A 15,126-nucleotide genomic window follows, 5' to 3' on the forward strand; every position below is an offset into this window, starting at 1 on the left:
GGAATGAAGAGGGGTTGTAATCTCGTGTCGAAAGTGTCTAGTTCAAGGATTTATAAATACATTGGCTGTTGTGGACTCTGAAGTGTCTTGAAGCTTTTTGGTCTACAGCTGCATGTAAATACCCTTGCCATAGTAGCTGGGTAGCGGATACTGGTTAGACACGACACCAGTATCATGGATACAAGATTCTTGAAGCTGGGCTGACTTTGATGTTGGACATGCAAAGCGTTTTGCCCCCGTGGCCACGCGCATTCGGCCATGCGGCCCCCTCTTCGTGCTCCTTATTTTTGCTCCCAACACAATGTGCACTTTCTGCTGTCCCCTGGAGCGGGTGTGTGGGAAAGGTATGCTGTAATTGGGTTATAACCCTTCATAATGACCTCGCAACTCTGTGAGAAGCAACAGGGATCAAGTTGTGATTTATTTAAGCAAGCTACATGGATGAAAGGTGCTCCCGAGCGCTCAGCTAGTTGCCTAATCTGACGTAAATTTTCACATGTAGCTCGGGTTTTGTTATGAAAGTCCTCAGGTTTACGAGCAAGCTTCTAGACTGCGGAAACCAGTTAGTGAGCAAAGTTAGTATCGCCTGTTTTTGGTACACCTTTTTACATTCAGCAAATTCGATCGTATCCTTGTCACACGAAAAGCTAATTTAAGTTTTTATTTACACTTGGAATAACTGACCTCGCTTTCGGTACATTTAACGCGCGCAGATTTAAAATCCAGGCTGGGTCGTGCTGCTTTGGTTGTGGGTCCCTTGTCAGTCTGCGGTCATGGCGCTCCTGCTCGAGTCGTCACGGCTCTGCGTGCTGCTTCTCACACGACGCCCATGATACGAGCGACCCACCAGCTGCAGGGCATGATGATGCGGCAGGCGGTGCGGCAGCCCTGGTAGTTGTAGGGCCAGGGCTCGTAGCCCATGAGAGGCTCGCAGATCCTCTGGCACTGCGTGTAGCTTCGCCGGCACTCGATGCAGCACACGCCCAGGTGGTCCAGCATGGGGTCAAAAGCCGTCCCTTCCCCTTCCAGCTGCTGAAATGCAAAATATCAACTGTTATCCCTGTGTTCTCTGAGCCCATAGGCTATACCCGTGCTCCTGATAATGCTGCAAAAGGTAAAATGTGAAATTCTGGTCCTGTCCAACTTGCTGTGTTTGGCAGACGTGTGGAATTGCTGGAGTCACCCATGTACAACAGAAAGAAACATCAGGGAGCTCTAACTTGATTCTTCTTTTCTACGGTCCTCGCAAGAGATCCAGCAGCAGTAAACTCCAAGGTGCAGATATTAGTGAGAGGAAAAAAATACAGTTATCTGGAGTGTTTATACAGATTGCTGTTTTTGGAGCTTACACAGTATTTTTAATCTTAGTTTTTAATATTTTTAAAGCTTTTAATATGTTTCCAGCTACCTATTCTATAAGCTGCTATTCTGTATTCTTCTTCATTCAAATTCAAAATACTGAGAATATCTTTTCCTTTGTCCTTCATTTATCTTTCCTCCTGCCTCTCCTCCACTTAGCTGCCTTGCGTGCAGGGATATTTCTGGCTTTGCAGCATTAGACAGTAAGGAGTTGCATATAGAGCAGGGCATACATAGAATATGTAAAGCCAGGCTCCTGCTACTGTCTTATTACTTCAGAATTCTTTTACTACTTTCTGGGTACAAAATGAATATTCTGCTTCTTGAAACCAATTTGTTCTTTTTCTATTGGTGCTATTTCGAGAGTAGCAGCAAAGAGCAAATGTCAGAGTACTATTTAGCTCTTTCCTGGGTGCTTTTAATTCAAAATTACAGCACATTGAAAATGTGAGGTGCAGGGGGTGCCGTTTATTTTCCGCTTGTGGCAGATGCTAGTGCTGGCTGCTTAGTTCAGGCCTTTAGCAACCCGCTGCCAGCGCTGATAACGGGGAGGGCATCGCTTCTCTTGGGGTGGGATTTGTGTTCCTTGAACTTGGGTACTGTCCGTGTGAACATTGTCTGAACTCCCTTTAGAGTGGGTGAAGAGAAACAAGCAGTTCTAGGGATGATTGCTTTCATCCTGAAGGAAAGGCCTGCGATGTAATTTAATGTGCTTTTAAATTGGATGAATCAGCCTCTAAGAAAGCTTAGATATGGACATCTATGCAATAACGGAGGTTAATGGAAGTGAATCTTACACTAAGATTGCAGCCTAAGGGAAGTGTAGGGAGCGCATCCAACTCAAACTTCCTGACTTGCCACAGGAGCCTCCTGGCTGGACAAACAGACCAGCAGCCCCCGTTGCTCTCCAGAGGAAAAAGGTGACTTGGACCCCATGGGCTTAAAGGTAATAGATGTGAATAGACATTCAGTCCCAGTGCTGCTGCTATTTTACTGAGTTCATGAGAAAGTCAATTTAGATCCACTTTATTTGGAGTGCTTAATTTAAGTTTAATTAAGGGATGTCAACTCGGTAAAATGCTGTCACCAGATAATGATCTCCTGCTGTTGCATAAATGTCAAGTCAAAGCTGGGACTTATTTCCAAAGCAGGAGCCATTTATCTTGTGAAAATGTTCTATTAAAATACCGAGTAGTGGATATAAAACTTCTGGTGATGGTGCAGTAGACTGGAAGTTGCTTATGGTACAGTTAGTTTTCTGCAGCCCTGCAAAGGTGTTGAATCGCAGGGGAGACTGCTTTTCTGTTTTCACTTTTTTGAGTGACACAGGTGATTAAGGGACTCAAATCTCCACCTTATGAGGAAAGGCTAGGCGAGCTGGGCCTGTTTAGCCTGGAGAAGAGCAGACTGAGAGGGCATCTGATCAATATGTACAAATACCTGAGGGGAGGATGTAAAGAGGATGGGGCCAAATGCTTCTTGGTGGTGGCCAGTGACAGAACAAGCGGTAATGGGTACAGATTGAAACACAGAAGTTCCACCTCCATGTGAGGAAGAGGGAGTAACATCCTGTGGGGGTGACAGAGTCCTGGAACAGGCTGCCCAGAGAGGTTGTGGAGTCTCCTTCTCTGGAGATCTTCAAACCCACTTGGATGCCACCCTGTGCCACGTGCTCTAGGTGTCCCTGCTGGAGTAGGGGGGTTGGACTGGATGATCTCTAGAGGTCCCTTCCCACCTCAACCATCCTGTGATTCTGAAGACTGCTTCATGTCAGAGCAAGGACAAATTTTGTAATAGTCGCCCCTGCACCCACAATTGGTTTCTGGACAACTTCTGCTCTGTGAATTGATTGTCAGACGGTCTTTTACCCTGATAGCTATGACTCGGAGAAGAGATTTATTTGGCCTTATCCTCATCTCTGAAACCAGACACTAACCACCACTTTTTCTCTGTCGCTCCTAATAGTAATTTATATTTGAGTGTATAATATGTTTCTTCTAACTACTAGGCTTGTCTTGTCAATAAAAGATCAGGTTCAGCTGTCTGATCAGGACAAACTTTTGTTTATTTTCTGACAGTATTTCTAAAATGTCTAAAATGTCTCTTATACTTTTGTTTGGAACCCTTAAAGCAACTTTTCATCAAATTGTCCTATACTTGCCCCCTCCAGGGTGTATTCTGGTTTCAGATTGAAGCCTAATAAAAACTAGAGGTGAGGGACAGACAGGAGGATTGGGGATAAACTTGTATTTGAATGTTTTAGAAGCAGAGGTGCTTTACAAACCTATATTTTCAGGGGGAAAAACTAAAAGAGCAAAAATATTCAAATTTAAAATAATAACAATAAAAAAACACATCAGTTCTAAGAGTTACAGTACAAATACTTACATTGTATGGATTGTCTGGATTAAGCGGCTGATCGTTTTCTTGTCCCATTGGCCTGGTTTCATTAGACTGGTGATCAAGCTCCTGCCTCAGTTGCGTGGTGGAAGGCTTCGTACTTGCTTCAGTAGCAGCTTCCAGTTCCTCCCCATCAATGTTTGTTTCTGTTTGGCGTGTTTTCCTCTTTACTTCTCTCCTTTCCCTTTGGTTATCTGAAGAAATAATCACTGGTAGATCACCACAGTTGTAACACATCCCTCAAAGATTGTCTAACATTTTATTTAAAAAAGGCCTAGTGGAAAATTTGACAGGCATCCCAGTGGGAGCTGCTTGCCTTTCTGCATTTTATACATAGCCCGCTATCATTCTGTAGAAATGTGAGGTCGCCTTGTTTCCTCCTTCTCCCCTTGAAGCAGAACAGACCAAGAAGGCAAGTGTGGTGAGGAGGCGCTTCTTGACTCACCACATGGTCAATGATGTTAACACAGCAGCCGTTGCCAGCGCTAGCAAGAGCAGTCCTATGCATCTCATGTTTTAAAGAGCAGCTGTGACACGCTGAGTGCCCTGCTCCCAAGCAGGCAGCTGGGAAACCTTGTGGAAACAGCTTCTGCACTGCTTTAAAGGGCTCTTTTGCCCAAAGGGATGCACAAGATCGTGGGGAAAAAAAAATAAAAATTGGCAGTTTGCTTCCCCAGGTGCTCTAATGATGCCTTTTAAAAAAAATATTTTCTTGACTGTTTTAATACTAACTGGACGAAGAAGCAGTAAGTCTCTTCAAGCCCTTTCCTCTCCTTCCAGGCCTGGAATTCACCTGGATAAGTTGCCATCTTTATGGTAACTCTAATAAATACCATCATGAGCTTGACTCTGAATGGCAGCCTGGGCTAGCCCCAAGGATCTCATAAACTTAATCTGCTGGTTGCCTATAGCTAAGGCATCTCATCCTCCCACTTAATGAAACCCTCTGGAGGAGCTGGGTGAGAAGCAGGATGTCTGTGGTCCCTGTCTGGAGCTTGCAGTTCCTCAGCTTTTGGCCAGCTGTGGAATTGCTTCTAGCTGATATCAGCTGTCTAAAAATTTTAGGGAATTAGTTTAAACTGTTGTCTTGTCCCTGTTGACCTTCAGAAGTGATTCATCCCATGGGAACTCACCCAGGTGGGTGGTACACATTGTATCAGGGAATGCAGGTATGGAAGAACAAATGCCTAGACACATGTGAGCTGAGTTCCAGCCTGCCGTGGTGACACCAACCCACGAGAGCTGTGACAAGGAATACTGCTTTCCAAGATGTGCAGATCTCGGGGATGGATCGTGTTTGAGGATAGTAGTTAGGTGAAGGGAGCGATAATATGCTTCTCAAATATGGGGTGTCTTACCTTTGGGATACGTTGGGCGAAGCCAGAAAATCGGAAGATCTCCACAAAGCTCTAAAATTTTGGCGCTTAGGAAACTGTTATCCTTGATCGGCTTGTCTGCAGCCACCCAGATAAGGGAGTTTTCATCAAATTTAACAGGCATGATTTCATCTTCCTGCAAATAGAAGAGCACAAATCCTTTGCTAGTTCAGTGAACAGTCATGTGCCTGCTTGCGCTTAGTTATTGAGCAGCAAACTGTGTAATCATCAGCTGCAAAAAATAACAAATGTTTTATTTCTCATATGTGAACTGCTGCGGTGAGCCAAGTTTTGGATGACTGCTCCCACCTCTGAAATGAATGGCAAAAATACCATCAGCTTTTTGGGGGCTGAGATTTCACCAGTGTTTCTTTCGGAAAGCTTTTGCCTGATTTAACAGGCCGCTATTGCCTGTGGTTGCAGGGACCGCACGAGGGGGCAGAGCTCATCCAGCCCAGGGCACCAGAATCTCCGCTGGCAGAAACCAGGATGATTCACTGTCTTTAGAAAAATGCAGTGCAAAACGCCAGCTAAAAAACAAGACTTGAACCTTTTCTCATGTTCTGCTCCCATTTCATGTACTCCTAGGATATTTTTCTATTGTGAACATATTATATCTTGTTCACGGGTTTTTGAGAAGGTTATAGTTTGAGAACTATAGCTTCCAGTTTTAAGTCAACCTGACTGATCTGATTAGAGGTCTTGTTCAATAAAAGCATTTCAATTGACCAAAAGCTTGAAGTGCAAGTTAAAGGAGCCTTCGTTTTTGAAGTGTACCCTGCAGGTTTTTGGTTCATCTCTTCAAAGTAATGTGGGAAAATGCCAGTGATTGATTCTTTAAAGTTGTTAGTTCAAAGTATTATTTTACATAAAACGTGTAACTATTCTTTAGCAACAGTGAAATACTCGAAAAACTCCAACTGGCAAATCATGAAAACCAGTATTATTTCAAAGTTAAATTCTAAACTGCTTCCACAAAAGTCATCAAGATTTGCTAATAACTGACTAGATCAATTTATTCTGTCAGGTTGTTGTTCCTTTAATGCGTTTATTGATTATTTTTTGAGAGCCTTCAGTCATTTAAGTTCACTATCCAATCTGTCTAGTGAGAACTGCAGTTTATATATGTTCTTCCACTTAAGCCTTTATCAGCATCAGAAGTAATTGAAACTAGTTTTCAAAAATAAATATCCTTTTGTTCTGATGTGCAATCATCCTAACTCCTGAGCAGACAGACCTCTGGCTATCTACAGACTTTTATTTTAATCAACCATTTTATAGGCAGTGTTGGTCATGATTAAATATGTATTGGAAGAGAATAGCATACACATACTTTTTCATAAATACATGTATCAGAGAACTTTCTGTAACTAGAAAAATAAAGACTACTTTGCCAGATGTAATTTAATCAGAAAAATCAAGCAACAGAGAGGTTAATGTTCCAATGGCAGCATTAAATTGTGCTGCCTGCTTTGTCTTTGACGCGTACAATTTACTGTAGCACTTATACGTAATGCATCTTAAGTGAAAACATACAGAAAACAAGAGAGGAAATATGTTTACTGTAGCCAGGTAGAAGAATAGACAAAACTTCCAACTGTTTTAAAGATAACGTGTTCAGGATTGCAACTAAAATCCTCACTGAAATCACTGAAATAAAACTAAAATTCTTATTAAAAGATTAAAAAAGAAAAAAAAAACACCAAGCCTAGGCAATACTGCTAATTAAGTCAAGATGTCCACATGTCCTCAAAAAATGAGGTAATGTAGAAGAGATCTAGTCTCTGCCTGGAATTTGGGCAAGAACCCATTGCTGTCATAAAGAAAATGCCACCAACTTCAGCAGTCTTTGCAGTGGACTCCTGCTGCTTTTCTGGGGCTTAAAGATTTTGTTTTTATGCTTTTGTTTTCTTTTAATAGATGTTTAGCAATTAAAATATACATTGCAGGGAGCTGCAGCAGAGTACAAAGAGCCCCCAGGCTTGCTAAGCCCAGGTTGCACCAGGGTGGCACGTGCCACCAGACGTGATGTGGCTGCTATCGCATTTGACTCAAAGGACCCAAATACTCTTTAAAGCTGGATTAACTGGGACTGCCTTCAGCGCAAACCTCGAGGAATTTGTACATCTGGATATCCATTTGTACAGGATATTTTAACTTTTCTGTCACTGTTGCGAAGTCAGAGGATTTATCAATCTATATTAAAATTGCTGCTGTAGCAAAGCCTGCTGCAGAGCACTGTTGCTAACTGCACTTTTTATTTTAAAATAGCAGCTTGTGCTGCTCTCATCGGGCAAGGCCGCTGCGTCGGGATCGGTGTCAGCCACGAGCCACGCGCTTGTACCCAAGTCACGTCGCTGCCAGGCGCAGAGCTGGGGCAGCAGCAGGTCCCCAGCCACCACCACGTGTGTTAGAAATGCCCAAGGGCAGAGGTGGCGCATGGGGAGCATCCCTGGCTCTGGAGTTAGCAGCGCTTGCAGTGCTCAGACCCAACGAGCAGCGCGTGGCCCTGGCCCTCCCTTGCACACTTTTGCCTTAACCATGCCTCTCTCCCAGCTAAATGTTTTCTGGCTTTTATTCTGAAGCAAAGGCAGAGAAAGGGGCTGTAAATCTGTCCCCGGTGTTCCCCTTTGGTGGCTGGAGCCCTGTGCCAGCATCTGCACTGCAACGTGTTGGGCTGCACTGAAGCCCCTGGCGCTGCTCCTGGATGAAGGATGATGGGCTTAGGGGGTCTGACCTGTGGGAAGCTCGGGCTCTGCACACCTAAAATGACAGGCTTTCTGCAAATGTGAGATACGGAGAGTTTTTGGCGAGGTCTGGCTGAGAATTACTGCTGCAGGGCACAGGTTCATGATGCGGCTTTCATGAAATTTTGAGTTAACATGATGGCCTAGAATGAAGCCTGATGCAAGAAGGTGAACACTGAGGCTTTTTTTTTTTAATGTTATTTCTTCTGAGTTAGATGGAACTTTCCAACGCTTTCCATGCCTCCCCTTTACTTAATATATCAGAGGACACAGGGGATGGGCGAAGTCCTTGCTCCTGCTCGAGAGCTTTGATACAAGTTGTATTGCAGCCACATCACTGCACTCTTTGGAGCGGACAGACTGAAGCAGCCGTTCCCTCCGTGCTCTCCCTTTACAGCTTGTTGCCCAGCCCCATCTCAGCTGGGTGCTCTTATCCCCAGAGCTCCTAATGATCAATGAGAATGTGATCTGCAGCTTCCCCCAGTCCCTCATCTGCAGATTTCTGCTCTGCCTTGGGACACGGTGTATTAACATACACCTACCGGCACCAGTCTTGCTTTCCCTACCTTTTGGGAACCCCTTAGAATTCCTCCATGAACCCTCAACCATCTGCAGCTGATTTGTTCAGTGTTTTTCATCAGTCATTTTTATTTGTATTTAAATAACCTTTAAAATCACTGTTTCTGCAGAGCTTTGTTTTTGTTCAAAAAAAAGAATGCCCCTTACCAGATCAAAAGTGAGGCTCTCTTTAGTCATAGCATCAACTTCAGGGACGTGAGCTTTTGCTTGAGCTTTGATGTAACACTTTTCTCCTTCAGCAAAACGGATTCCAGTTATGCCCTGCAAAAATAGAAAGCCTCTGGTTACGTGCAGCCCTCTATCTCCCAATTGCTTCAAATACAGCACTCAAGCTGTGTTGCTTGCCACTGAATTTTTAGATTGAAGGTTGTATCTTATAAACAAACAGATGCAATCACGCATATTTCTAACATAATTTTAGCTTTATAATTTTGGACAAATGGGCTTAGACATTTTCATTTATTTATGCAAAATGAGATAGGTTTTATATGTGTCTCCATGCCAGCTTGAGGCTACCCGGAGCAGCTCTGCTAAGGAATTAGTTAACATGATTTGAACTGTAGCTTACCAGTGAATATAGGCAGCCTTAAAATTGTGCTAGCTGGCTGTGTTGTACCCTTGGCACTTTTACACAGATTTTCAGAAGCATGTGGGCAACTTGGTCCAATTTATACACTTAAATCCCTGTGACTGCCAGGGGAAACTCAAGACTGGGACTTCGGCATGTGAATCTATATGTATATTGAAACTTTCTTCATCTGGCCTATGAGGGTGAGAAGCAGCTGCCTAAATGTAGTTTACTTTTAGGCAACCTGCACGTCCTGTGTCACATCTGCCCATCTTGTGCTGAGTGCGCTCTTTTTACAGTATGGATTTAGAGAGCTGACTGTAGACAGCAAAGCCTGTGTGTCTTTCATAGGGCTTCATTCAGCCACCTAAATTAGAGTATCTAGTGTTGTGTTAGATGTGTTAGAGTCTTCTGCCATGCCAGAGGGGCATGTGCCTCCTGAAATCCTGCACCATCACCTGCCTTGTGCAGACCTCACGGGTACATTCAGCATCCAGTGAGGTTTGGCATGCACAGGACTGAGGCAACTGCTCGTCCTCGTGTAGCTCTGGTACGGTTGGTCACAGACCTCTGCCAAAATGAAGCAGCTGTATCTCTGAGCCAGCAAGAGAAGTGGGCCCTGTGCAGGGATGGGTGCTCGAGGGAGGCGGATGCAGGGCCTTCATAGCCCACTGGGAGTGCTGGCAGCCACCGCGTGTTGCCAAAGCCAAGTCTGTACTGACCATGCAATCGTGCACGCCAGCTCATCCCAAGCTGCTGCTCTAAAGACTTGGCCTTTGAAAATGCATCTTTTTTTTTTTTTTTTTTTTCTCGTTTATGTTCATTCTTGGCTCAGAATCAGGCTGGCAGCATCGCTTTGCTCTCTCTTAGCCCGATCCCAGCCCTGTGCAGCTACCAGCAGGCAGCGGCTCGGGGAGGCCTGGGGCCGCGCGCCGGGTTGCTCCCAGCGCAGCAGGACGCACGGAGGCGGGAGGAGGCAGGAGCAGCTCTCCGGGGAGCCGCTGCCTCTGTGCAGGTGCGGCGCGGGGAAGGCAGGCGACGAGGGCTCGTTGCCGGTGCAGTTATTAGCCCCTAATAACGTTGCTATGGCGATGGGAGCGGGAATTTCGGGATGGCTTGAGCCGCTGCCAGGCAGTTTGGGGTCCCGGCGCTCCAGGCACGGATTTGCTTGTCCTTGCGGAGAAGCCCAGGAGCGGAATTTCCTCTCCTCTACAGGTTCAGCAAGGGCAGAGTGGCTCCCCCAGAAGGCAAGGCTTCCCGATAGCCAATGGTGCCCTTTATTTTAGGTACTGCTTTGACTTGTAGAAGGTTTTCTCTTAAATCCTCTAAGTCGAGCACTATGTACCCAAGAGCAGTAATTGCAGATCTGGGTCCTTGGACTCTGCCTTGAGATCCAGGACATGAGCTGCTCTGTGCTAATTTGTCTGGCAGAGACCAAGGACATACTCGTGCTGTACAGCAGTTTGTTCTTCATCTCTGCTTGGCTTAACATGTTGGCCCTATGCTCCTAGAATGGCAAAATTTTGGGAAAAGGAGGGTTTTTTATCTTTTTTTTTTTTTCAGTTCAAATCGTATGAAATAGTGTAAAGGGCTACATCACAGACTGCCAGTATGTTTTTCTAGAGGGATCTCAAGGGTAAATGTTGCAGCTCTGTTTGATGGTCTAGAAGTGCAAAGTGCTATGCAGAACCAAAGCTCACGCGATCTAATCCATACACTTTTCTGGAGTGGTCCCTGGGATGAACTATCCTCAAAAGGCGCTTAGATGTCGTTTTGGAGGAAGGTGTTTGGCTCACTGTGAAAGAAAGCTAGGAGTACATGGATGCCTGTGTGGATAGCTGTGGGACTGGAACCCAGGTGTGAGCTGGGGAGATAAGTCGAGAGGCAGTGCAGCATGTCTGTGGAGTCCAGCACTGGCCGTGTTGTATGAAAGACCGGGGTGGCTGTACTTACGATCTGGAAATCATGGACTTCAATGGCCTCTTCACTCCCACGTCCTGTTTTGAATGTCTCTAAGTTGTTTCCAGCATCTATTTCCATCGATCCATCTTGTACTTTTCCATTGATACTCATAGTATAGTGAACATTGTAAACCTGGAATCAGTAAAAGATCAGCAGCACGTTTTAGCAGTGTATTGCATCCCTCCTAGAGTAGGCAATATGGCAATGTCACTGTGATATCCCTATTCAGCTCCTAACTTTTATTTGTATTTCTGTAGGTTCTTCATAAGCCTCCTTTAATCAAGACCACACTAATACAACAAACCTCTCCATTGGGACAGCCTAGCAGTGGAACAGGTAGCCCAGAGAAGCTCTGCAGTCACCACCCTCGGAGGATGAAACACCATTCTGGTTGGGTAAAGTCCTGAATAACCTGCTCTGACCTTGCATTGAGCAGAAGGCTGGACTAGAAACCTCCTGAGGTCCCTCCCAACCTGATCTATCCTCTGATCTCATGGGCTGCACACAGTTATTATTTTCTTTAGTGTTACTTCCACAAAAGTAATGTGGGGTGCTTCTATATACAAAATACCTCAGACACAAGAACCCTCAAGTTGTGCTTTGGGAATGACTGCTTACACAGGCACCATTCCCAAAGCACGGTGGGAGCGAACACCCCTCTCTGAAGGAGGTCAACCCCTGTTTATCTATTAGTATGTTCTGGTGAGGTGCTGAAAAACGTGTCCTTCTTGAATGCTGACATGCTTCCCAGCTCGTGATGAAGGTGAGCTTTGTTTAAACTGGATATAGACTTCTTGTGTCCTTTTTGTTGGAGTATTTGCTCTTACTCTATTTTCAGTAAGGAAAGTACAGCATGGTCTGTAACTGCTGGATGACTATGATCTGTGGGTTTTTTTTTCCAATTTTCTAGTGCAGTTCTGCTAAAAGTACTACACAAGCAGTTAACTTGTGGTCTTAAAAAACTTACAGTGTCATCTAGAGATAAATTCTTCTTCTCTCACCTTTGCTCAAGAAAGTCTAATGTGCTAAAGAATTATGGTTCCTTAATTATACTGATTCAGTCCCGTATTTTTCACCAAGACTCCTGCTGAATATGGTACATCAAATGAGTCCAAGGTATGTGGTGCTTTATCATTCCTCTGCTAGGGGCTGAACTAGAGATAGGACTTTGCTAGCTCGGTCAGTTACAGGAGAATTTAAAGTTCTGCTATTTAAAAAGAATGACTCTAAATATCTCATGGTTGCAGAAAATCCCTTCCTAATAATTCACAAGTCAATTATAGCTCCTTGAATCTGAAGGCAGCCTGGAAAAATAACTGAGCTCTACCCCGGTCTTCACCTGGAGATCAGCTTTGAAGCTTAATGACAACTTACAACATCGACATCATAAAAAGATGTTATTAAAAAAAAAGAGAGAGAATTTTGAGTAAAAGCTTTATCAGTAGATTTCTGAGAGGGGAGAAGAGCGAACGGTGCAGGAAAAAGCAACTTACCTCCTGGCAAGATGTAGAAAATGCATCTAATTTTATAAAGGCTTGTGGGGCAATGACTATGACTCATGTTGCAGAACAAAATGCTGATGACTGGAGGAACAAACAAATGGGGTCTTTGCCCTGAGCTCCACGAGTCTGTGGTGAGCTGAGCCCACTCCCTGCCCCAGACACCAGGTCACCTCCCTCTCCCTTTCCAAAAGCCGAGAGATGCACATGACTCTCATGGCACATCCTGGAAGTCAATGTCTTATCTCATCTTTTTGGTGTAAAATTTCATGCTTTCTTGTGATTACCTGAGTTATTCCTACATACACATGAGATCTTTCTGTTTTTTTTTTTTAATAGTTTTTTCTTTTTCCCTTTTTCCGTGTTGAAGCCCCTGCTGTGATTTGCACAAAGCTCTCCTTGATATTAACTGGAGGGTGGCTGGAGACACTATGGAGCTTGTTCAGCTTGTTCCAAGATAAATTGAGTGATATTAATTCCACTTAGGATCAAGTTAGTTAAATTCAAATGTGCGCAACCTTTTTTAAAGAGCAAAGTCTTTCGTAGGTGTAAAGAGAGGTTGATAGAAGCACAACCTAATGCTTACAATATCTCTAAAGTTTGATTCATGAGCTGCAGCTTCTCGTTTTGTTCTTTACATGCCAGATTTTTCATGTACCCCAGAAATGTAAATATTGAAACTTATCACAACTTTAAACAGTGTTTTGCAGATGTTAACCATAACTGTGTAGGCACAGTGTTAGAAACCACTAAGGAGTAAAATAATCATAACTATTAATGGGTTAAATATGGAATTACATATTTGAGAGTCCAAGTAGGATGTGGACCAAGAATGTAGATGATGTGAAGAAGGAATTTATATATTTCAATGCTTTTCTGTCCTGACAGCTGCGGTTTGCTCAGGATGTGAATCCCTGGGGAGTGACTGGGGCTTTGAGTTCTTTACAAATTGGTTAGCAAAAATCAATGTAGCGTCTGTCTGCGCGCTCAGAGATACGTTTTTCTTGTGCTAACACGTGTGCTTCCAGGAGGCACCTTCTAAGTGACCAACAACGATAAATACATTTTTTTTAATGGGAGAGATGGAAAAAAAAACCTTTAAAGAAGTCTTTATTGTCCTCCCTAAGAAAAGTTTCTGGGGAAGAGGCTCTGCGCCTGCTTATGCTCGAGCAGCCCCCAAACTCTTCCCTGCGGGAGCACCAAGGTGCCCCGCGCTGCGCTGTGCCCGCTGCCGGCGCCGCTCACCTGCCGCTCCGTCGCTTTCCAGAAGTAGAAGGCGCCGATGGCCCCGGCCAGGAGCAGGAGGGCTCCGGCGATGAGCACGGCCGCCCCGGCCTTCAGCAGCCGCCCCGGCCCGGGGGGCGCCGCGGCCGCGTAGGCCTGCGGGGACAGCGCTGCGAGCGGCCCGGAGCCGCCCCCGGACCGCTCTGCCCAGCCGGGCCCGCTCTGCCCAACCGGGCCCGCTCTGCCCAACTGGACCCGCTCTGTGCAACCGGACCCGCTCTGCCCAACCGGGCCCGCTCTGCCCAGGCGGACCCGCTCTGCCCAACTGGACCCGCTCTGCCCAGCCGGACCCGCTCTGCCCAACCGGGCCCGCTCTGCCCAGCCGGACCCGCTCTGCCCAACTGGACCCGCTCTGCCCAGCCGGACCCGCTCTGCCCAACGGGACCCGCTCTGCCCAGCCGGACCCGCTCTGCCCAACCGGACCCGCTCTGCCCAGCCGGACCCGCTCTGCCCAGCCGGACCCGCTCCCGGTCCCAGCAGTGACACCGCCGCGTCGCCACTTCGAGCTCCCGAGCCGATCTGTCAGCTCCGACCCGAACATCCCATCCCATCCTGACCCGGCCCGACCCGACCCGACCCGTCCAGTCCCGAGCCCCCAAGCCCCGTCTGGTCCTGCCCGACCGTCCCATCCTGACCCAGTCCGGTCGCTACTGCCCCGACCCGACCCGACCCGGCCCGTCCAGTCCCGAGCGCCCGACCCGACCCGACCCCTCCCCGCCAGACTCGCTCCGTCCCGCATCATCCCGGCCCGACTCGTCCCGTCCCGATGCGCCCAGCGCAGCCCGACCCCTCCGTCCCGGCCCGTGTCCCGTGTCCCGTGTCCCGTGTCCCGTCCGGGCCGGCGGCACTCACGGGGGGCAGGCCCTGCTCCATGTCGTCGGGCCCGGCGCGGGCGATGGGCACCTTCTCGGAGCCCTCGGCCATGGCTGTGGCTGCAGGGAGAGCTGCCCCGGGCTGCGCCCCCCGGCCCGGCCCCGGCAGCACCGCCCCGGCCCGGCCCGGCCCAGCCCGGCCCCGGCAGCACCGCCCCGACCTGGCCCGGCCCGGCCCGGCCCCGGCAGCACCGCCCCGGCCCGGCACAATTGGCCCCTTGCACTGTCCCCCCGCCGTGGGACGGGCGGCCGTAAAGAGCAGCTTTTAAAGCCGAGGGATGTTTGAAAATGACAACTTTCGTGTGTTTGCCATGGGAATTCGCTCTGCACACGTGGGCCGAGGCACTGGAGCTCACAAGGACTTTGTAAAATGCCTCTCTGAGTGGCACAAGCAGAGCTGCCTTCCAGTCAGCTGAGTTTCCTACGAGCGATGCGCATAGCCCGGGACACAGAGACCGGGACACGGAGCCCGGAGCCCAG

The 15,126-nt window shown here is 47.0% G+C and overlaps 1 protein-coding gene across 1 annotated transcript; it reads right to left on the reverse strand.

Moving 5' to 3' along the window:
• Positions 1-782: 782 nt before the first annotated feature.
• On the reverse strand, positions 783-14,698 carry CNMD (chondromodulin). The gene is made up of 7 exons (XM_088530948.1): positions 14,627-14,698; positions 13,736-13,870; positions 10,983-11,123; positions 8,609-8,722; positions 5,118-5,271; positions 3,748-3,953; positions 783-1,032 (listed from the first exon to the last, which is right to left on the reverse strand). The coding sequence occupies exons 1-7, from the start codon at positions 14,696-14,698 to the stop codon at positions 817-819; spliced, it is 1,038 nt and encodes a 345-aa protein (XP_088387074.1). The 3' UTR covers positions 783-816.
• Between the last annotated feature and the right edge of the window lie 428 nt (positions 14,699-15,126).

This window comes from Tinamus guttatus, unplaced genomic scaffold (genome assembly GCF_059628265.1).
Source record: "Tinamus guttatus ecotype Peru unplaced genomic scaffold, ASM5962826v1 Tinamus_guttatus_pri_ptg000394l, whole genome shotgun sequence".
Lineage (NCBI taxonomy): Eukaryota > Metazoa > Chordata > Aves > Tinamiformes > Tinamidae > Tinamus > Tinamus guttatus.

Coding starts and splice junctions, on each gene's coding strand:
- CNMD (XM_088530948.1), bottom strand. CDS start 14,698: ATGGCCGAGGGCTCCGAGAAGGTGCCCATCGCCCGCGCCGGGCCCGAC. Junction 13,871..14,626: donor TGGAGCAGGGCCTGCCCCCC/GTGAGTGCCGCC, acceptor CTGTCCCCGCAG/GCCTACGCGGCCGCGGCGCC. Junction 3,954..5,117: donor TCGCCCAACGTATCCCAAAG/GTAAGACACCCC, acceptor TTATTTCTTCAG/ATAACCAAAGGGAAAGGAGA.